General features: G+C 42.8%; 1 protein-coding gene across 1 annotated transcript in view; it reads left to right on the forward strand.

The window, feature by feature from the left end:
* Positions 1-486: 486 nt before the first annotated feature.
* The window catches only part of ETV6 (ets variant 6), a 28551-nt gene continuing 4822 nt past the window's right edge, over positions 487-24215 (forward strand). Inside the window, exons 1-3 of the mRNA XM_009081497.1 lie at positions 487-667; positions 5647-6189; positions 22432-22574. Of these exons, the coding sequence (XP_009079745.1) occupies positions 487-667; positions 5647-6189; positions 22432-22574 (867 nt within the window). The remainder of the gene's footprint in view (positions 668-5646; positions 6190-22431; positions 22575-24215) is intronic.

The raw sequence follows: 24215 nt of genomic DNA on the forward strand, positions 1-24215 counted from the left end.
CTTCACCTCGAGTCCTGTGGGCAGTTTAGGGCAGCACAATATAAGAAAGATACAAATCTATTAAAGAGCATCCAAAGGAGGGCAACAAACATGATGAAGGGCCTTGAGGGGAAGCCACATGAGGAGTGGCTGAGTCACTTGGTCTGACACTGAGGGGAGACCACATCACTGTGTACAACTTCTTCATGAGGGGAAGTGGAGGGGCAGGCACTGATCTCTTCTCTCTGGACACCAGTGACAGGACCTGAGGGAATTACATGGAGATGTGTCAACAGAGGTTTAGGTTAGATATTAGGGAAAGGTTCTTCCCCCAGAGGGTGTTTGGGCACTGGAACCGCTCGCCAGGGCAGTGGTCACAGCCCTAAGCCTGACAGAGCTCAAGAAGCATTTGGGCAACACCCTCAGGCACATGGTGTGATTCTCAGGGATGTCCTGTGCAAGGCCAAGAGCTGGACTTGATAATCCTTGTGAGTCCCTTCAAACTCCATGTATTCTGTGATTCATTTCCTTTTTCCTGCTGTTTGTCTTTCAGGTGATGTTTTATATGAACTCCTGCAGCATATCCTGAAGCAAAGGAAAGCTCGTATGCTTTTCACACCTTTCTTCCACCCTGGGAACTCTATCCATGCTCAGCCAGAGGTCATATTACACCAGAATCATGATGAAGGTAACTCTCTCTCATTCTTACAGGAGCTTACCCTACTTGCCATTATAGTGGTGAGTAGGGCAAGGATGTGAGGAATGATGTAATTTTCTTGCTCCAAAATCACTTAAATAAAGCAACTGTCCTCCCTTTGACTGCATAGCCTTAGAACAATCAAGTGGTCTAGTGAGTCAACTAGCTGTTCTCCTTTTATCTGCTATTGTTTTGTTCTGTTTCCAAAGCCTGCTTAAAAGCTATGCCAGATACAGACTAAAAAGCAGAAAGTTTTATTGACCCCATTGATTCATTTTTCCTCACACCCAATTAGGCAGACAAAAGATGCTGCATGGACTTTTAGTATCCTGGAGATTCAGCTAAATGCAGTAGTTTGCAGAGCAAGGGAGAAGGCAGCCTCAAGGGGAATGACTAACTCAAAGTCACTTCAGCTGACAATCTGTCATGACATCATGCCAAAGTCCCTAGCACTGAGTCTGTCATTGTTGCTCAGCTTTGGGACTGGTTGAGGAACTCATGTTGAGAGAAGGGCTTTTCTGCATGTTTTCTCTTATTTTTACTATTGTAATTACTTGCTTAGGTTATTCATTAGCCTTCTAGCAGTGTCCACACATACCATGACTTCAGAGGTGATGAATAAAGAATAGTTAAGTTAGTGGAATTGTGTATTTGAGCTTCTTCTACTTGTTATTAGTACAGATCAAAATGTAAGTCTGCTTCTTTCAATGGAAAATTGAGGGCTTATTTTCTTTTAAAACACACACACTAAAGTACTTCTTGGGTTTCCCCAATAACAGAAAGATATAAAGCCTAAGCCTTTTCAAAGCCTTTCCGTGAAAGCATCAGGCAGAATTCACTTCTTCAGTTAAAAAAGATATCTAGGAAAATGTAGTGTTACTTGTTTTTTAAGTAAACTGGAGAAGAGAACAGATGTGAGTTAGGATATCACCATTTAAAAAAATATCTAGGAAAACGTAGTGTTACTCCTTTTTGAAGTAAACTGGAGACGAGAACAGATGTGAGTTAGGATATCACCCTAGCCTCTGCTAACTGGAGAGAATATGTACTGTTCCTATTCGATATGAATTGTATTTCAAGATTCAACATGGGATTGCAGGAGAAGATTTGTGGGTACTGTCAGGCCTGTACAAGTTGCCTGTGGCCAGTCTGAGCTAGCCAGAATCAAATAGCACCAGTAAAACTCTGAGGCTAAACCAAGAGCAGGACAGCAGCAGGTGGAATAAGAACGCTCCAAAGTGTTTCCACACAGCTGTGTAAATATTTCAGATTAGATGAGGGTGCTACAGGTCAGGATGAGGTTCAGTTGGCAGAGTTGTGCAAGAGACAGTTGCCTAGTGTATTCAGGCAGTTTCCAGGGACCGTTAGTAAAATCTCAGTCTTTTCCTGAAGCTTGGCCTTCACCCATTCTAAATTTCAAGCAGAAACACTAGCTGCTCTCTCAGACCCTCCTACATTAAAGATACAGAGCAGCTTTCACTGGAGAGGGTTTCACAGGGATGATCAGTTGGCCTTCATGGGTATCACTTTAGGATCTAGTGATTAAGAAACAACTTTGCTGCTTTCCTTACGATACTCTGGCTGCTGATAGTACCACTGTTTTTGCTTAGAGAACTTTGTTCTATTGCTTAGAACTTTTCTTTATAATGCCAAAAATTAGTTCTTGATTTGCTGTGAGAGGAACTTCAAAACAAGCAAAAGAAACTACAGCTTGCCTGCCACAAGGCTCTGAGTAATCAAAAAATCTCTATGCCAAGAGTGGCATAGGTGGCAGGTGAATTTCTTTATTTATGTATTTTGACATTACTTCCTTCTTCTTCCTGATTCACAGAGTCACTTGGGAAAAACTAGCACAATTAAGTTTTCATTTTCCCTCAGCAAAATGCAACTTGGTAAGAAAAGGAGAATAAACTTGAGGAGCAGAGCTTAACCCTGGCTAACTCACAAACTGTGACAGAGGGGACAGGTGTTAGGTTGGCACAGCTTTGAGTGGTTGAACATGATAGGTGATGTATCTGTATACAGGTTGCCCAGGGACATGGTGGCTGTCCCAGCCCTGGCAGTGAGTGTTGAAGACCAGGCTGGATGAGGCCTTGTGCAACCTGATGTAGTGAGGAGGTGTCCCTGCCCAGAGCAGGGAGGGTTGAAACCAGATGATCTGTAATGTGCATTCCAACCCTTAAATTCTGTGATTCTGTGATATGATTTTGTGATCTTTTCTAGAATCCCTCCTTACACCAATGATCTTGTTCCATTTTGTGCTGCTGGCTCTTTTGCCTATTTCCTAATAGATTACACTTACGATCCCACTTCTAAATGCTTTCATTTACATATAGTGGCATTTTGCTAGTCTTAAACAAAGTGGGTTGGGCTGTTTGACATGAGCTAACTGCAGTTCAGGATACCTCCAAGATGCATTGACATTGGCTTGGAATTGGCTCTGTGGGCATCAGTCTCTGTTAGAGGGATGAGTAATGGAAAGTGAATTACCTACATCTCCAGTGGTCCTTCTGATGTAGCACTGAGTCATTTGATGGGATGCCATACAGGAAGTTTACACTGTCATTCCCTGCACTCCTTTTGTGGGCAAACAAAGAGTACCAATCTTTGGGATTGTTACACCAGCAATTGTCCACACACAGAGTAAGTACAGCCCCACTGCATCCCTGTATGGATCAGATAGGTCAGCAGTTTTCAGGGATGCTGTATTTCCTTTCATGGCTTTCTCTTCAAGAAAAGAGTGTTGATCATTTGGAATGAAGAGCCAGGCTGATGAGTTAATCTACTGCTGCAGGAAATGATGTACCATATGTGCTCAACTTACAGTCATCATATCTGCCAAGGAATGAATGTGATGGGGATTTTGTTCTGTTCAGGGTCATTTGTGGCAATGGACCTTCTTGGAGCTGAGTTGGAATTGTTTTATGGCAAACAGCATCTTTGGCCATGAAAGGATTCTTTTGTGAAGTCTTTAAAGAGAAAGATCTTGGAAGAAAATGAACACTAGTGTGTATCCATTTGTGGTTTTTCCTCTTGTTGCTTTTTAAAGACTTCCTTGGTCTCTGCCTTCTGTCCATCCTGCCCAGGTTCAGTATCATCATGGTTTAGGAGCAGACAGGTCCACTTCTGTTAGGAGCTTGTCAGAGTCAACTACTGTTTGCAGAGTGCCTGGTGTAAAGCAGAGCAAGGCATTCCTTTCTGCTTTAAAGGTGACTGCTCCCCTCAGCCAAGGCAGTTTAAATAAGTAGGACAAACAATACAATGATCTGGTCTATACTTAGAGGCGAAGAATGAGCACAGTGCATTTGAATTTACAGTGAGGAGGGTGGATGGTCTGTAGGATGCTGAGTAAAACTGGAAGGGTTGGTTTTCTTTCTATTGTGGCAAAAAAGGAGACTTTAAAAAGGACAGCCACAGAGGTAGGTGCAGTTGTAAGTTAATTCCTCTTTGATCTGCACTTCATTTGGGCTATCCCATATTAGCTGGCCAGATTGTATTTAAAACTGTTTGAGTTTAAACAAGGAAAATGTACAGCGGTGGAGTACCACATCCTCCAGCTGTTTTATTGTGAGTATCTAATATAGCTCTACAAATGCATTTTTGTCTGGGACCACAAGTGTGTGAAATAAGTGTTCTGGAGCATTGTAGGTTCTGCCTATAATTTCAGATTTTCCTGTAGACTTTAGTGTCCTCATATAGATGAACAGACCATTGAGTAAGCGAAAGGGTTGGTGCTGTGTCACTGCCTGGCACTACATTTTCTCAGAACTTGAGCTTTTCCTGTTCAGATCCCTCTCCTGATGCCTGCCTGAGTTCCAGGGCAGCAGGAGCCCTTGGATCTTCACCCTGACAGGGTCTTCAACAGGTATCACTACTTTGACAAGAAAACAAGAGAATCAATCGTTAAAGGATCAGAGAAAATGGAGCTACAAATAGGCAGCTACTTGTTCAGTTGTTGACATGTACCCAGCAGTTTCCTTCTGTTATCATCCAAGGCTTTCAACAAACAGTCCTGAAATTTGATCTTTGGTTTTCAGATAAAAACCTGTTAGTCGTTGCACTCTGGTGGTATTTTCCTCTTTGCTGGTAATTTCCTGAGTCAGAATTAATGGCCTTAGCTAACCTGAAAGTTTGTACTGGCAAACATTTAATTTTCTGAGAGGATTGCTAGTACATAAAGACACTGACCTAGAGCTGTGATTTGTCTTCCCCCTGTTGTTAGGCATCACAGCTGGGGAAGGATGCTCATGCAAAAGTGATGCTAGAGGTCCTGCTAGGTGCTGGAGATGTGGAAGTGCTTATATGGGGCAACCCATCAGTAGACAGCACAGACTAAACAAAAGAAGTTGTTACATGCTCTTAAAATCAAGGCAGGGATAAAATTTAGCCAGTGTTTCATGAAGAACTTCCTACAGGTAGGGTTTTTTAGATAACCCGGTCCATATTTCAGACTGAGTTATTCTCTACCTTGACCTAAGCCTTTACTGTCTAAAAATTGCTACCCAATATTTTCCTGGAGACATTTTCCCTTTTTTTGTCTTTGCCTTCTACCTTACAGTGCTCATCGTGGTACAATAGGAGGAACCACACATAGATACATGAGTAGCAGGAGATTTCAAAGTTTCAAAGCATTTGCACAGAAACATAGTACAGCTTAATCAGATCTTGCTTTCTTCACGTGTTCCAGTCAGCTTCTCAAAATGGGATTTCTCTTAGCATGTTTCCCCAGGAACTATTGGTACGTGGTGGTAGAGGTAGATTGTTTTCACAGTGCTGATTTCATTCCCTGTAGTAATAACTATCTGCATTTATAGTGTGTTTTTCTGAGCATCTGTAGGTCACACAAGTAAAATTATTTCCAAGCTGACAGCAGTACCCAGTAAGCCTGGCTAGCAGTTTGACAGTTATATCCTACACATCGATCATAACATAGACAATCTGTATTTTGGGGACTTTTTTTATCTCCACAGATAACTTCGTGCAGAGACCTTCCAGACCATCCACAGAAGCAATGCACCACAACCCCCCAACCATTGAACTGTTGCATCGTTCTAGATCGCCCATCACCAACAACCACCGTCCGTCACCAGATCCCGAGCAGCGGCCACTGAAGTCCCCTATGGACAACACTATCCGTCGCCTCTCCCCAGCCGACAGGGTGCCGGGGACAAGGCATCAGCAGGAGAACAGCCAGCAGGAGCCCTATCCTCTCTCAGTGTCCCCAATAGAAAACAACCACTGCCCTCCTCCTTCTGATGTGCTCCAGAAGCCCTCCAGCCCTCGCCAGGAGAACACCAGGGTCATCCAGCTGATGCCCAGCCCTATCATGCATCCTTTGATACTGAACCCCAGGCACTCCGATTTCAAACCACCAAGGTTGTCTGAGGATGGGCTGCACAGGGAGGTAAAGCCAATCAACCTATCCCACCGAGAAGAGTTAGCTTATATGAACCACATCATGGTGTCTGTTTCCCCTCCTGAGGACCATGCGATGCCAATTGGAAGAATAGCAGGTAAGTGACATTGTCTAGGCTACACCAAAGTACATGCTCTTCATTCCTATCTAGCCTTGCTTCGTATTAAGAGCTTCTTGTTTCCTTTTTGCTACTCTGTGACCTCAAGAGTTTACTGGCATTCTGCAAGTTTCACCACATCTGTGGTTGAGACAGTTAAATATTAATACACGAGTTTCATGGCAGGTAAGCAAAGGTGCAGAATGACTTGCCCATGACCACAGAATGCGTAATTGGTACTGAAACATTTGCATCCTGACACTCTCTGCCTGTCTTCCCACTAGCAATCCATTTGTTTCCCAAGATACCTATCTCCAAAGCCTTGTCCTGCAAAGAGGTAGTTTTCCAAGAGTTGCTTTCACATCAGTGTCCAGTCCTATGGAAAGAAAAAAACCCTCTGGCAGTGGCCTTTGAAATAATGCAGTGGTGAAGCCTGCTATTATGAAGCTGGCAGGACTAATGTAATACCACCTTGGAGTCCTACTTCATAGCCTTTCCTGTGCTTCTCACACTAGGATTGTCCCATTTTACAGAAACAAGGTTGCCTTTGTCCCACGCAATGCCCACAGGCATTGTCTCACTTTTGTTATCGTAAATAACTGACATCACAACACCTGAATCAGGAAGCTGAGGTTACAGAAAATGTTTCTTGTACTTGAAAGGGAACTGTAAATAGATAGGGAGAGGGGGAAGGGGAATCCAAAACCTTCAGTAATAAGCTGAATGCCCCAGTAACCAATTTCTTTTGAGAGATGTAAATAAACACCACACCCAAAAACATTCCATGCATTTATGTTAGCAGTGACCTAATGTGATACCCAGCTCCTGTGGGGTATTACACACATCCACAGAGGAGCACTTTTAAAACAACTTGTTCTTTTTCGTCCCTACATGCCTTACATTTGTTACAGATGTGCTGCTGCCTCAGCTTTAAAGATTTTCTATTTCCTTAAGACTTGCCACTTTAAATTCAAAAGGTACATATCTTCCTATCAAGCACAACAAGGACATAATCCTTTCACGTAACAGAAAGATGAGTTGCAGAAATTAACCTTTTGACATGTTTACCTGGCTGACATTTGTCTCCCTCCTTTTGATTTTTATTACCCACACTGTTCTCAGCAAGTTCAGAAATACACTTAATGTCATGGCAGAGAAGATACCCTACTGGTTGCATCACTAGAGTTTCACTTTCCATAACGCATTACTGGAAGATCAGGGGGGTTGTTAATTTTTATTTTTCAGAAGGAAATGTTCCCGAAGAACAAAGCCTAGTCTGAAATGAATGTCAGAAAAACCATGGGGAGCAAATGGTGGTGTAATTTGTAAATTTAAACCCAGGAGTTTTCTTGCAGTATTGGGAATCTTTCTGCTCGTTGTGCACTGGGTCCAGTGACACCAGCCTTGTAACTAGTACTCCCATGCCCTTTCCATCCCTGTGTTGTTTGCAGGGCAACAGAGCCCAAGTCTATGGATATTTGGGCCTAACATAGTTGCTTGGCAAGTATGTGTAGCCATTTAAAGTGTTACACACAGGCTATATTTGCATGCTTAGGTGCTTTCACTTGCAGTACCGTGGCTTTGCTTAGACCCACCAGCATGGGTGACATTTCTTAAATAGCTGGTGAAGTACTTCATGCCAGAAAGACCTGGAGTGTACTCAAGCATTCAGTTCATACAAGGGCAGTGCTTTATGGCCAAAGGTTGGGGAATTACATAGCTCATGGTTAGATTTATTAGACTTCTGCTGAAAAATTTGCCAGTTTACTTCCTTCGGTGCCCGTGTCCTTTCATTGTACATGTCAACAAGCCTCACTTGCTGTACAGGCACAAGCTAGTGCTGTTCTGGCTGGATTGTAATGGCCACTTAACTATAGCTACACCCACTGAAGAGCTCACAGCCAATGTAAAGGTGACAAAAAATGGATTACTACCAAACATTTAGGCAGCCCATGTTGCATGGCTGAAGTCAGCTTCATTGGAGCTGTTGAATTCAATGGCAGCACACTTAGCCCCCCTAGAAAGAAAGTGCATACTTTTCTACCTGCTTCCCACCCATCTCACAGCCTTCAATTTAGAGCTCTTGTGAATAAGTGATTCTTTTTTTAATATTAGCATAAATCTATTTCTTGTCTGAGTGTCCTTGTCTGCACTGCTGTAGTTAACATGGAGGCACTTGAACAACCATGGCTCACCACTTCAGTGTGAGAAACCATGAAAACTATAACACTTGGCTCCTAAACTGCAAATCTACATCAATATAGATGTATTCTTCAAAAAAGCTTTTTAAAAATCACTGGTAATTTTTCCGTTTTACTGATGAGGATGACTGATGGGTTGGGTAATGAAAAAATTTACCAATAGCTCAGTGCCAGAGCTAAGTACTCAAGGGTTTACACTAGTGAGAAGGGAGCCTTGACTTTCTACAGCTTAACCATTAGCACACAGGCAATTTTCAGAGGAGATAGCGATGAGGAACTGCTAGGGAAGCCTGTAGGCTGCTGACTAAAACATTAGCTGCACTCCAAACCATTCTGTTCCCAGCTCAGGTATTTTAAATTGTAGAAAGAATTCTTCCTGGTCTTAAGACACCTCACAGCCTCATAAACTGGTTTATTTGTAGATAGAGTCTGTTTTTAAATGCAGCATGCAATTAGCTGGTGCTGAGAAAGAAAACAATGTTTTTGCTTGCTGCTAGACACAAATACTCTATTTTCAGGAGGTTGATCAATAGAGCTCTGGACTTTCTGTCAGACAAAATAATGACCTCTACTCACTGGCTGTAATCCTTCCTACCTTTTTATATAATCCCATTTTTCAAAATATTAATTTTACTGGTAAAGTACTTTCTCTTTTACAGCAAAGAATTTCAAGTTGAAGGTATTATTATCTTTTCCTCTAAGGCCATTTAACACTTTTCTAGCAAAAGACGAGGCATAAAGTATCTTTATATTACTCATTAAGGTCCCATATATTATTCATCACTGGCTAGAGCTGATTTTGAAAATTCTGTTTAGCTGTCTTCTCAACACTATGTGCACAAGTCTTTTCGGTAACTTTGTCAGAACTAGAGGTCCTTGAGTTGGGATGATCAAAATGCAGATGTGCATCCTCTGTAAATCAGCATAATCATATCATAGAATTTTAGGGGTTGAAATGGACCTTAGAGATCATCTAGTCCTAGTCCTCTCTGCCCTGGGCAGAGACACCTCCCACTAAACCACGCTGCTCAAGGCTTTATCCAACCTTGCTTTGAGGTTGGGGCAGCCACAGCCTCCCTGGGCAACCTGTGCCAGTGTCTAAATACCCTCACAGGGAAAACCTTTTCCTAATATCTAAACTAAATTTCCCCTCCTTCAGTTTGAACCTGTTACCCCTTGTGGCAAGGATCAAGCTAAGTAACTCAGGCTTTAGTATTCATCTAGCTACAACAGCACTTAAAAATACTAAAAATACCTCAGGAAAGGAGTTTAGCAGAGTGTGTAGTGGACAGTTTTCCCCACTGGAACTGCTAATTCAAAGCAGCAACACTTTTGGTAGGCAGGTCCTAGCTTGGATTCTACTAAGCAAGCAATATATGGCTTCCTTTTAGCTCTAAATTTTTTAAATAATTGATCTTGCTTCCCTCCAAATAGTCTCCAAAGATTTCAGTATGTGGGTTGAAAAATAGATACCTTTTTCCTTTAACATGGTTGCAGTTTCAGTCAAAAGTGGCACCTGAGATTAGCTCTTCTGCAGACTGGAAATTCCACTCCCCACTTTTCCACTTCTGACTGGGAAAGTTTTGTTATCAAACATTTTAGGACTTTGATATCTCATAAAAGGTACTTCCCCAGAGTGCAAGGAGAGGCAAGGGTTATTGCATTGGCACATGTTCATACCACGTCCTGACTGAGGCATGCTTTGTAGCCCTGGTGGAACCACAGCTACCAGAAACTCTTCCTGCAGCCATCCTAAAGTTCTGTTCCCACAACTTTCCTTAGGAGCTCTGCTGGTGACTTCAACCAGGGCAGGTTTTCACCACGAAACTTTATTGAAGTGTCAAAGATGGCTGGGTTTTTTTTTTTCAGATATCCATGTCCACCTCAGCTTGTTAGTGTGCATGAAGATGGGAACTGGCATCTTAGATCTCACCAGAAACCTGTCAATGGCTTAAAGGAAGACAGGAATCCCTGCAGGAGGCAGTTTTGGGATTAACCAACTAAAATGGGGTTGGTTTTGTCCTAAGTTTTGTCACATAGGGGTTGGCTTAGAAACATCCAAATTAATAACATGCTGGTATTTACCTGCTTTTGATTCAGTCACTTAAAACTCACTAATACAATTCTTAATGTTTCTTGTGAGGGGAAATGCATTGCCAAGCAGGTTCCTGAGATTTCCAGCTCCCAGTGTCTTTTTCTGTGCTCTCTGGGGCTGAAAGGCTTGTTCACTAAACCAGAGCAAACTCTGGTGCTGAAACCTTGGGATAGAGATGTCGCAGCCCCTTCACTCAAGCATTGCTCAGTATAGATACTAAGCAAAGAAATGCACAGGTGTGAAAGGCAGAGTGCTGGAGAGCAGTGGTATGTTCAGCTGGACTCCCCCAAGGGCTCCTTGTCCTATTGGAATTGGGACCCAATAAAACCCGTTAAGCTCTGGATTCACTCTGTGTGTGTTTGAGGCAGACCTGTTCCATTCATACAAGCATCTTAGAAGGATGAGCATTGCTGTTCCTCCACACAGCCTCACCCTGCCTATTGCTTTTGATTCTGCTCTGCATTTCATGAGGTGAGTCCTGTGCCTGGTGTTGTCTGCTGGTATGCTGTTCTTATCAGCTGGGTTACCTTAGCAACTGTGCTGTTTCTGACTTTATGAGCTGCTAGATTTGTTTCTTCCCCTTCAGGAGGTTGAGGAAAAACCAGGTAATGTTTAAATTGTTCAGAGGCACATTGTATACAACTGTATTGGTTTGCCCCATAAAACTATTGACTGCTGTTGGAATGAGGACAGGCAAGATTCTTACCCTGCCAAAGTCATGACAGAGAGCTACCTCCAGCTTTGCTTCTGGCTTACCTCAGCCACTCGGTGTGCCACACATACAGAGAGTACAGAGGCACAGCATGAACCCCACAGATCTGTAGCATGACGTGGATAAGCAACATCTCAATAAAAACAGTCTGATGGCCGAACCCAAAAATGCAGTCCCCTGTTAAGAGCACATTTAGCTATGAATGACTCATATTCTACTAAAATCTACAAAACATCACTTACGATGGGCGTAGGCTCTGTGCTAGCTCTGAGCACAGGGAACTCTTCTGTAGGGACAGTAGTTGGGTTGTTCTGTGTGGGGACAGAGTTTGGAGGGGAAACAGAATGAGGGATTCTCTTCCTCCTTTGTTTGGAAACCTAAATCCCTTGTGTGAGAAGGGAAAAGACAGGAGGGGATAGGTGAGTGCATCTTTCACAAACACAGTGCTTTAAAAAAGTGCAAATCATCTAGTACAACTGGTACTTGGGTTTGTTTTTTTTACTTTGGAGTTGGGCTGGAAAGCTTCTTTTGAATGAGGATAAGAGCAACAAACTTGGCTGGTCAAGCTATTAGATTTGTAATTGTAGACATTTAGAGCTTAAACATCAAAAGACACCAAACTTCAAGTCATAGAATCATGGAATCAGCCGGGTTGGAAAAGTCCTCCAAGATCATCAAGTCCAACCCTACCGTGGTTACTAGGCCATGGCACTAAGTGCCCCGTCCAGTCTAGTCTTGAAAACCTCCAGGGATGGTGAATCCACCACCTCCCTGGGCAGCACATTCCAATGCCTGAGAACTCTCGGCAAAAAATCTCTTCCTGATATCTAACCTAGCCCTCCCCTGGCAGAGCTTGAGTCTGTGCCCTCTTGTCCTCCTGCTGGTTGCCTGGGAGAAGAGACCAACCCCCACCTGCCTCCAACGTCCTGTCAGGGAGCTGTAGAAGGTGATAAGGTCTCCCCTGAGCCTCCTCTTCTCCAGGCTGAACACCCCCAGCTCCCTCAGCCTCTCCTCATGGCACTTGTGCTCGAGTCCCTTTACTGGTCTCATTGTTGTTCTCTGGACCTGCTCCAGCCTCTCAGCAGTGTCTCCTCAACGTAGCTACTAGGACCAGAGCCCCAGTGCCCACATTCGTTCTAGATGTGTCAGTGTGACATTTACAACTGTGTCAAGTTGTAGGATGATCTCTTGGGATTTTTTAACTCATATGCCTACAAAATCCTTTGTACAAACACACCACATTAGTTTCTTATTTATAATGTGTTACACCACATTAGCTTATTTTCCTTTCTGTACAAAATAGCTGTGCAGGCAGTTACTATGCAATGGCATATGCTGGATGGGAGGGAGGAAGAGTGGATGGGAAAGGAGGCAAAGAACAGTTAATGCCTCAGTAAAAAGGGTAAAAATCAACATCTAAGCACAACTTTGAACTTTAAAATGTTGTAACTGATATTTAGCCCTCATTAAAGGGCTGGAAGAAATGGAAAATGGAAAATATTATACTGGGCACTGTTGAAAGGCATTTAAATGATAACTCAGTCTTCAGGCACAGTCAGCACAGGTCCTGAGAGGGTAAGCCCTGTTAAACTAATTTGATATCTTTATATGATAAGATCATCCACCTAGTGGATGAAGGGAACATGGTGGATACAGCAGTTCTGGATTTTAGTAAGGCTTGGTACTGAGCCTCACAGCATCCTTGCGCTCAAGTTGCATGGTTGTGGGATGAGTGGGTTCACAGTGCACTGGGTAAAGAACTGTCTGAAGGACAGGTTTCAAAGGGTTGTAGTGAATGGGGCTACACCTGGCTGGCAACCAATTCCCAGCAGGGCTCCTCAAGGCTCAGCTCTAGAACCAGTCCTGTTCAATGTATTTATCAGTGATAATTTCTGCAGAAGATGAATGCACCCTTAGTAAGTTTGCTGATGCTACCAAACTGGGAGGTGCTGTTGACCCTCTTGGGGGACAAGATGCCTTGCCTGTATTGATTGGAGCATTGGGCTGTGATTGATGGAATGAAATTTAAACATGTCCCAGTGACAGATTCTACATGTAGGGTTGAGTAATGCCTGGTACAAATATAAATGGGGAGAGTAGTGGCTGGAGAGCAGCCCTGCAGAGAGGGATCTGGGGGTGCTGGTCAACAGCAGGCTCAACATGAGTCAGCAGTGTGCCCTGTCAGCCAGGAGGACAAACCACATCCTGGGGTGTATCAAACAGCAGGACTTGACAGCATAGTAGTGACTGGTGGAGGGCTTTTGTGAAGACAGACTTTGGGGTCAGCTTTGACTAGACAGTCGCAGCAGGTGAACAGTTACAGGTTACAGCCTGGCAAACAAAAACTGTGGTTCACTTTAGCATACTAAGTTGTAAGTGGTGGGGGTTCAGTGCCTGCTTACCCTCCTTCCTGTAGGGCAGGAGCTCATACAGACAGATCAGAGCCTTCAAAGAACCTGAAAATCTTGGTGTAGTGCTGGCCTGTCACTCCCATTTGGCTATGGCAATGATATTTCTGGCCATTTCCACTATATGCCACATCTGTTTCAAGCCCTTTGTGGGAAGCCAGACTACTGTAGAGACTGAAGTTTGGATGAGAATCGAGCTGATAGAGTTCCTGTTCAAAGGAGAAGTTTTCATTATAACCTTGAGAGTTATCCCAACATGGCATTAACAATTTCAGCATTAAGTGTGCCTTCCCTGCAAGTTTAACTAATGACACTCAAGCTCAAACAATAGCTGAATGGCAATGGGTTGGGTAGGTGGTCGTAGATTTTCTGACAAGTGTCTTGCTTCACACCTGCCTCCATTCCTACTGCACAGTTACAGGAGCAGAAATTGCAGTCAGGGCTTGTTCTAGTCCACTCAGAAGGACTGACCAAGCCAGAGGAGAGCTCGGTCATTTAGATTTCATCCTTCTCATGACTGTACTGTAATGTCTACACACCACAACTAGACAGATGTGGTAAGTGGGTTCAGATTACCCTAAGCATCCATTGGGGTCAGGAGGATCTTGAACACTTTTTAAAGAAACTTGCCTTTTATAGAAAACATGCCCTCTAGTTTCCCTGTATATTGCACACTTTCTTCAGGCCAGAGTTGTGTCAGTAATTCAGATTTTCTTCTACAAAGCAAACTTAAATCACTTTGAATCCTCCTAATTAAACCAGGAAAATTTACTATAGTGTTTACAGTGTTGACACAAAAATTCACTGTCTTCACAGACAGACCTATTTAAGTCTGGCTTTAATACTAACCAGTTAGAAGTGACACACATAAGTTTACATCAGTTCATGTTAATTCAAATGCACACCTTTAAACTGGTAAGAATACTGTTTTCCATCTGTGTTGAGGGAAGGGAAGGAAGAAAGAGTTTGGCTGTTTTTCAGTGTGGAGATTTAACCCCAAGAAGGGGTGATCACATTGCAGTTTTTTCCAAGGGACCTATCAGAAATTGCAGGTTTACAGCTTTTGAAGACCCTTCAGGAGGGACATCTTGGGAGCACACCAGGAGCCACATCCTCCAGCCGTGCTCACACCTCTTGGAGTGCTCTGCATTTTCTGACAGTACACAGAAACGAGGCCAATGGAAAGTAGTCTGCTGCAGACAAGATTTTTATCTTTTGAAAGAAAATAAAACAGAAGTCTAAACCCGAGGCTGAACTGTCAGAAGATAGTCAAGATTCTCACATTGTGGGGCTAAAAGTTGTTACCCTTGTTGGGAATGCCTTTCGTGCAGTTAAGTCACTCCTGCTTTTGTCCACTTCTCTAAAGTACAATTCTGAAGATAAAGCTTCATTCTTAATTCTTAAATTCCCACCATTAAATCATTTGGCCAGTTTTCTGGTGTCAGAGAGCTTGTGAGGTGTTTGTAAGATGTCTTGTGAACAGGCAGAGGTTGAATTTCTATTAATTGCCTTCATGAATAGCAAAGGTGCAGAAAAGCCACAGGAGTACCAGAGGCAGGTTTTTGGAGCAAGAGTCTTCTCTACTGTTGTGATGGAGCAGGAAAAGTACAGCACTTGAAGCTGATACTGGAAATGACTGATGGGTATGGGGAGATGGAACAGGAGAACAGGACAGAAAAAAATAAAGCCTGTTTTTTAATACAGCAGACTTCAACTTGCAAAGTCTTCATCTATCAAATGGTCTGTGGCATGTCTATTATATGTTCTTTGTGATTTGAGTGCTCTTTTCTAGAACCACATGAGGGATATGAAGCTTTTGGATCCTCCTTCCCTGTATAAGTTCTATTGCCAAAGACAGAGTTTGGCCTCATCTTGCTGTGTTATTTTTACAACCTCACAGCACAACTGTTAGCAGCATGACAGTCTCAGGTTTCCACTCTCCTTCTGCCTGATCTCCCACTCAGCATTTGGGTACAAGAAGAAGCAACATACAACTGTTGTATTGTGCGATCTGGCAGCCTCTTTCCTCAGCCACAGCTTGAATTTACTGAGCTTAACAAACAGTTGTCTGTCAAGAGGTGTCTCCGCAAAAACATTGGCTTTACTGTACCACCTTACCATCCTGCTCCCATCAGCAGCATTCATGCAAAGAAAACTATTTTCTCTAGTAACCTGGATATGGATTAACATATAGTCATGAGCAGGACTGCTCCATCTCAGGGTCAGTGCTCCCCCAGTCCTCAGAGCCATTTGACCCATTAATCACGAGACTTGGTTCCTTTTTTCTTTTGGTTTATCTGCTGAAATACCATGGATGGATATTGAGGCTGAATTATGTCTCAACACAGCAGTAATCCTACTGTCTTTCTCAGTGTGCTGTCGGTTGGTTTCCCAATTTCTTTTTTTGCCATGGAAGAGGTTTTCAGCAAGGATACAGGAGCTGTTTTGATAAGGTCCATATATGTCTTTTTTCGCTTTTGCACCAGCTTTATTTTTCCTCCCTCTCTACTTGTGTGATGAGAGCAAGTTAACTGAGTAGTTCTCACTGTACTCCTGAAACACGTTACAGTATCATCCAGCCTGAGGAACTTCACGCAGCAGTTAGGTAACCCAGAGGTCTGTTTGACTTGTTCAGAGAGCTCTGCTTCTTGCACAGTTTAGGATGTAGTGAAAGTGCAGTTACAGCTCATCTCTATGGCAAGCCTAAACCACTTCAGGACATAGGAGTTCTCTCCCAGTCTTTTGTTTTTCATACAACAGCCAATATCCTTTGTGATTTCTTGGTTCCTGCTGCAGTTTAAACAAATCCAGATGCCCCAAAGTAGTGTTGCCTTTCTCAGAGGCTTACTGACATCCCTCAGCAAGCTTATGGAAACCAGAGTACCACAGAACTTGTAGAGAAGTTCTGTTCATTAGTTACAGACCGTAGGCTGAAGGTCCATGGAACCTCCTGTGCCTCTGCCTCTTTTCTCCCCATCCTTGTCTGCTCTCCCAGTGTAGTCTTGCCACCTTCTTTGTGCTGGCATTAGCGTTCACTAGATCCTCCTGCCTGCAGAAATAGCAGAAAGATGGCTGGTGTTTTTGCAGTGTTCATTTTGTTCTGTTGAAGCGATTTAAGTTGGCTCACAGAGAAATCCAACAGAGCTAGCACAAGGTAAGTGGCAGGAAGAGTGGAGGATAAAATGAAAAAGAGATCAGGACCTTCTTCTCACAGCAGCTGTGGCCAACTGAATTTCATCCATTCATTCTTTGGATACCATGAGCATCACACGCATTTCAGGTGTGCATATGGAAACCAGAGTACCAGAGAACATGTAGAGTTCTGTTCATTAGTTTCCGTTGTGAACAGCCATTGTTTGCTTCGTTCTGAACAAATACAGCTGAAGTACAAATCACCTTGTAAAAGAAAGGAGCCTGAGCTTGTGAGAGCTCTTCAGCTGGTAGAAATCACAGAACCATTCAAGTCAAGTGATATCATGCTGGAAAAATTGTAGGCTAACCTACTCAGCAAGGGGTAAGGCTTCAGCTTATGTCAGAGGGAGTATGACAATGTTACTTTGGCATCTCTTCTTCTGTGAAGCCATGTTAGGTTCCAAGTCAGTCATCAGCCAGATCAAACACATTTTATTTAATGATCTTCAGAGCAAGATGTGGGTGGGTCTCACAAAACTCTTCTGTGGTTACAAGAGGATTTTAGTCATTGATAGATGAAGTGGGCCAGCTCTGCACCATGGGCCTCATTTAAACAACTGAGACCTCAGACACAGTGTATTTTAAGAAATAGTGCAGTGCAGGGGAGTGTTGTATTCTGAACAAAAGAGGTCTTTAGCCTGTATATGCCTAGACAGCATTATTTAGTCCTAGGGAACACAGATATAAGACCTCTCACTACTGCAACATGAAGATGACCTTGGCCAAATGATAGTAGAGAAGTCATTCGTAATGGCTGGACAAATGTCAAAATACTAGAACATAAGATGCATCATGTTTAATTTACAGATCATTTTGAGGTGGTATTTCAATCCTAGGAGATATTTATTACCATCATATAGACATTAGGAAGTCTTCATTTGCCAGTGTTCTCTAGGTGTATTTTCAGAAGTCTGTGCCTATAGTCTTAAGGCATATTTGAAATGAATCTACAATACACACACTCACAGTGTCTGTTTGAGTGTCACAAGGGACTCTTAATGACAATATTACAGTCTCCCCCTTTATGTAGCATCACCAAAGCTGTGCTTTAAGTGTGGGCAGTAAACAGAGCTTTTCAGCCAGAAAAGAGAAATTAGATTTTTACCACACCAGGGAAGAGCTGCTGAGGTTTGGCCACTTCTGCCACGTGAAAGGAGGGGTTAAAACTAAAGAAGGCAAGCGTTCTGCTGTCAGCGGAGTTTAAAGCCAGCAACTGCTGTTTATAGAAGGGATTTCTTCATACTCTGTAAACCCCAAGTGCTCTGCCTCTCCTCCCTGACCCATTCCAGAGCTGTGTAGCTGCCTATTTTTCTTGTGCCTAGTGTCAGCCACGGCAGGCAAGCAGCAGCCAGGAGTGGGAAGCCAACCCCAGGGCTTTACTCTATCTCTGCTAACCTTGGGACTGCACAAGACGTGGCTGTTAGTAGTGGGAGTGTGAAACTGCTGCCTCTTGCACATGTAGGGCAGTGCTTATGGCATTCTCAGAAACAGCTAAATACTCTACACCTTATCAGTACCTTGTGCATAACTATAAAAATCCCTCTAGAAGGATTGGCTTCAGAAGGAAAGTTGTAACCATGCCTTGCTATTTGAAGACCCTAATTCCCAGCTACTTACGTAGTTCAGTCTTGTCTAGTAGTACAACTGAGAAGATGGTAGGACATGGGAACACCAGCATTTAGGAGCCCTGGCACATTGCTGGGCCTTTCACCACCTTCCCACTGCAGCTAGATTGTTCTGTACCTCATCACTTTAAAAGCCTCTCAGTCCCAGCTCTCTCCACAGCTAAGTCCCTTTAGCTTTAGATTGTACAAAGTTCAATCATCTGAGTTCGCTTGTTAAAAAATGTGTGTGTGTGTGTGTGCTGGGGGGAAATGATGTTTCCTTGTGCTACGAGGGCACAGTTACTTTCTAAGTAAGCTTATTTAAGGAAAAAGGCAGGAAATTGCAGCATGCCCAAACAATTTATGTACCAGCCCTGACTCAACTTCCCTATTGAATCTCCCACACTTTTAAACTTGCTATGCCTCAGCAGTATCCATGTGCTTTCTTGCCATTACTCACTAGGCAACACACACTCCATGGAGAGTCCCCTCATGTGGCAACTCCTTTGAAGGTGCTTTGACAGCCAAGGAGGTGATTAGTCTTCATGGAGTCATTCACATCATCCAGACTTTCCTCAAGCAAGTGATTTACACTTACAAAATAACCGTCCACATACAAGTCCTCCTCTCCATTTCTCCATCCTTTCTGAAAACACATAACAGTTTTGACCTTCCTGGAGGATATAGCTTTCTGTGTCATAGAATCACAGAATGTCCTGAGTTGGAAGGAATCCATGAGGATCATCAAAATCCATCTCCAGGCCCTGCACAGGACAGCCTCAAGAATCTCACCATGTGCCTGAGAGCATCTTCACCAGCCCTTGGTGGAGGTGTCTCTTTTCTGAGTGGAGAAACTCCTTTTAATAGCTAATTTTCTAGCGTTGTTTCTTCTTGGGTTTTGACCAATTTTGTAGGCTTGAAGTGTGCTCTAAATAGACTCTGCTATACTCCAAGTTCATTACAGTCTCTAAGAGTTATCAGGTAGTCTTTGACCTATAGTCTCTAATGTCCTATTTACGATGGTCTCTACTGGCCTACTGGTCAATTATCTAGTTACTGATTCTCTGTCAGTCAGGGAGACCTCTCCAGAACCTCCTATTTTTTTTTACAGTGCAATCTGTTGAGAAAGATACTCAGGGTGTAAATCATTTGTGGTTAAAATCAAACAAAGCCCTGAGTACCCATACTCGAATTCCTAAAGGGTTCCCATGTGAAACTTGAAAGAAGGCAAGCTGATGTAGGTACTCTGCAAACAGAGCTCATGCATAAACTAAAGTGTGCTGCAAAGCATCAGCTGGTCTGTGATAACCAACAGTAGCTCTCAACTCTGCTGAGAAGAAATGCAGTGAGCCTAACTATTTTCTGGTGGTGTTTAATGCTTTTTATTTCCTATTTGCAGGGGGTTGAGACACAGTTGCCACAGCTGCACTGATGCATGCCAGCTCATTAAACTATTGCAACTGAGCCATATATCTAAATTTGCCGATAGACAATTACACTTTTCGAAAATGAGTTTTTAAGTGGTTGTAGGAGCCAAACAGAGTTTTCAAGGACTTTCAGCTTTCTTGTTGAAGCAAATAGCAGTCTAAGATACTTGGGTGGTTGGAGTTTTTTTTGCAAATTCCACCAGCCTACTAAATACCTCTGCAAGTCTGAGCAGCTCAGTCAGTTTGGAATATGGGATGGGGCCCTTGATCATGTAGGACTTTTCTTGTGAAGATCTCAAGATGCAGATCCGAGTTCTTCTCATTTGAGGTATATTTATATTCAAGCCTAGCCTGAATCCTTTCTAGAAATAAAGTGAACAACAAAATACAAATCTGCACTTGAATGCTACCTCTTCTTAGCTCCTGAAGCTCTGTTGTTAGTCTAATAATTTGCCACCTAGACATCTTAGGCTGATTTTTTTGTGTGCTTTCTTGGTTTTGATGAAGGGAGCTCAGTGTGTGTGTGTGTGGGGATTGAAAGTAACATTGCCTATTGCAAATAATGAGGTGAAAGTAAAGTTTAGTGTAAATAATATCCCTGCAGAACTGTAAATATTAGCCCAAAGGTGCTACAATCAGAGGCTGCCTGCCCCAGATTGAAGATTCAGGACTGTGACAAAGCCTGACATTGACTTGCCTCTGCAGGAGCACCATCCCTCCACTTGACCCCAAGGTTTCTTGCACTAAACCTCTGTTTTCTATACAGCCTCACATTGAAAGCATTTTGGAATGAATTGCATGTGTGTCAAGGAACCACTTAAATGAGCCCTTACTACCCTATTATCTGAGAACTTCACACAATGTTAAAAGGCACAAACCAGTAGAGCAACATAATCTCCTTTCTTTTGATTGATAAGTGAAGTCTAGAGAAGTTTTTTTCTAATATGTGTACATCAAGAATATTGACAGAAAGGCAATGGAAGAACCATGTTTTGTGAATTTGTGAGAGGGAAGATAACAGAAATTAAAGTAGCCTGAGACTTCCATTTTCATGCTCTTTTGCAGACCTCCCACATAGTCCAGGGAAGTCCACAGAACCTTATGCCCAGGTTTCGTTTTTTAAATTAAAACCTAGACAAATTTCAAGTGGGAATGAACATTTTTCTGCAGAAAATTATTTTCTTATGCAAATAAGATTTTTTTTTCAACTAAAAAGTCTGATTGCCTCTTTCCTTTCACATCCTCCTCTTGTAGATGTCATGAATGAGGTGACCATCAGGGAGGTAGAATGGAAACCAGCAGTTTTTGCCAGATGTCATCTCTTCAAAATAGACTGCTTTGTTCTTCATAGACTGGTAGGGAGAGTATATAGTAAGGGCACTGGCAAACTAAGCTCTGGTTTTAGAGACAGTACAGGTTTCAGAGATACTGTTTACAGTTGGAAGTGGGGCAATACTAACATGAATATCTAACCATTTCAGGTGTGTTCATTAAATGTGTTACTCATATCCTTTTTCAAAAAGCATTTTACATTCTCATACAGAATATGGCATCATCCCCATTGTGACATGTGCCAGCCCCAGACAGACAGACAGGAATAAAAAGACAGGCTGACAAGAGTCCATTTTAGCACTTTGAAGCTGGATGTCTTTGGTTGGCAGCCTTTTAACAACTCTAACAAGCCATCTCAGAGGCTGCTGTTGCTTTCAAAGTAAAATGCAGCCATGTGGGCATCTTAGGGATCTGGACAGTTGAGCTATAAAAACTCTGTTGTTTCTGACAGCAGCAGTGCCCCCAGCTCTGTACAATTCACTTTCCATATTTTATAGTTCCCAGTTACGCTGTGCTGTGCACACACACATTGCAAACAGGAAGTAGGAGCAGCTCAGCTCTTGGCTTCCTCAGTCTCAAGAGACTGCCATGAAACTGAAAAACACTGAACTAAAACCTAAGTATCTTTTAGACCTTTAATTAGCAACCTAAGGAGTGTTTGCCAAGAAGAAATTTGAATTCAATTATCCAAATAGAAAGTATTTAACCTCTCAATAGCACTCAAGTAATTATAATACTTGGAAATTTTTTCAGCAACCTTAAAAAATAGGGCAAAAATGAAATTCAAAAATGGGAGAAGGTGTCAAGTTTAGATCAGATGGAGTATACAAAGGAAAGCTGTAACGTTGCCCATGTTTTAGACCTCCCATGTTGGCACAGAAAGGGGCAGCCTCAAGCAGAGAGAGCAAGTTGCAGGATTCTTGATTTCTCCAGTAAAACAGCCAGCAACAGCATCAGGGCCAACAGTGGTAGTTTTATGTGCTTCAGTACAGCAATAAACATACAGCTAAGATCAGCAGGCCATCTCACACAGCTTTTATTGTGATAAAGATGCTCAGTGTCAGAAGGACTAGGACACTTGAGGAGAGACTGTATATTCCAGTACATTTTGCACACATTACTAGTTATCAGCCAAGCCATTTGCATTTCAGATTGCAGCAGCTGTTTCAGTCCTGATCCTAACTTCCTTTCACTACACATCTACCCTAAAGTTTCCAGAATTAATCCCAAGAAAACAGAAAGTCAATATTTTCTTGCTTCTCTGTTCACAGACTGTAGGTTGCTTTGGGATTATGTCTATCAACTGCTTTCTGACAGCCGGTACGAAAATTTCATCCGATGGGAAGATAAGGAATCCAAAATATTTCGGATAGTGGATCCCAATGGGCTGGCCCGGCTGTGGGGAAACCACAAGGTAAGGAAACTCTGCAATTTTCATTGTATGGCACTTAACCTCCTGTAACAACATGAGATTCACTTATAAACAAGGAGAAAAGGAAGAAAGGATGTGCCTATAAACTACTGCTGGAAAGCTGCAGTCCTTCGTTCTACCTGCGTTAGAAATATAAAGCATCCATCCTCAAGCACTAAAACCTACCCCTCATATAGAGAACCTGTTGGTTTGGTTTAAAGGCATTTGTTTATAAATGCATGTCATTGTAAAATTACAAGGAGTGCAAAAATTAGTCCTTCTCTCTCAAGGCATCTTATTTCTTCCCTAAACCTGATGCTAAGGTTATTCTGATTAGAGGAGGTCTCTACTACAGCTTGGCAGGAGCTTTCTGTCTGTGTTCCTGTCTGTAGCAACTTTCAGTTTTCACATGCTGTCCTGTGACAGACACCAAATGCTGCAGGATTATGTATTTCCTTTTAAGAGGTTATTCTACTTTGTTCTCTGGAAAACAGTTAGTGGTTTTTGCAGTTTGGGACTGAGTATGTATAGATAATCTGTGTTTGTATATGAGTATATTCATATGAATGTATGAGTAGTCAGCATGCATTTGCAAAGGGAACTCATGCTTGACCATTGTGATACCTGTCTGCAACGAAATCATTAGCTTGGTGAATTCAGGGAGAATAGTGCCTTGTCTTGGTATTATCTGTCTGCAATGAAATCATTAGCTTGGTGAATTCGGGGAGAATAGTGCCTTGTCTTGGTATTAGAAAAGCCTTTAAGACTGTCTTACATAGTAGCCTCATAGACAGACTAATTTAAAGTATGACCTAGACAAGAATATGTTGAGGTGGATTGAAAACTGTCTGATTTGCTGGGCTGAAAAGATTGTGGTCAATGGCACAAAATTCAGTCACTTGTGATGGTACCCCAGGGATTGATTTTGGGGCAGTAGTGTTTAACTTGTTCATGAATGACCTGGATAATGGGACAGAGTGCATCTCAGCAGGTTCTCAGACAATACAAAACTGGGAGGAGTAGCTGATACACCAGAGGGTTGTGCTCAGTCTTCTGCATGGATCTGAACATGGTGGAGATTTGGGCTAATGAGGACTTTATGACATTTATTAAGGGACAGTGTGAAGTCCTCTCACCTGAGGAGGAATGACCTGAGGAGTCGTGAGACTCACGTAGCCACATGTTGCATTTCACGTGACTCCAGGTGTGGGACTGTTCTACTAGGAAGATGCTCAGACACTGGAGTTTCCAGAGGAGACTGTGGAGTCTTCATTCTTGGAGATGTTCAAAACCCAACTGGACACAGTCCTGAGCAACCATCTCTGGTTGAACCTGCTTTGAGCAGAGGGACTGGATGTGCTGAGTGGCTAAAACTGAAGCTACTTCAGACCACTAGCCACTTGGGTAACACAGTGGCCTTTTAGCACATGCGAAATGGAAGAAGCACACGTGGTATTTCGGAGGGGCTTCCCAATGACCAGAGTCTAGATTTTGCAGGGAAAACATTGTTCTTGTTAGTGTTTGATTGTCACAGGAGCTCTTTATGTGGCCTCCCTTAGCTTGTTTTGTTTGATTGTCAGGAGCTCTTTATGTGGCCTCCCTTAGCAGAGCTGTCGTGGTCAGGGCAAGCAGAGGAAGTCTGCT

This window comes from Acanthisitta chloris, unplaced genomic scaffold (assembly GCF_000695815.1).
Source record: "Acanthisitta chloris isolate BGI_N310 unplaced genomic scaffold, ASM69581v1 scaffold4319, whole genome shotgun sequence".
In the NCBI taxonomy this organism is placed as follows: Eukaryota; Metazoa; Chordata; class Aves; order Passeriformes; family Acanthisittidae; genus Acanthisitta; species Acanthisitta chloris.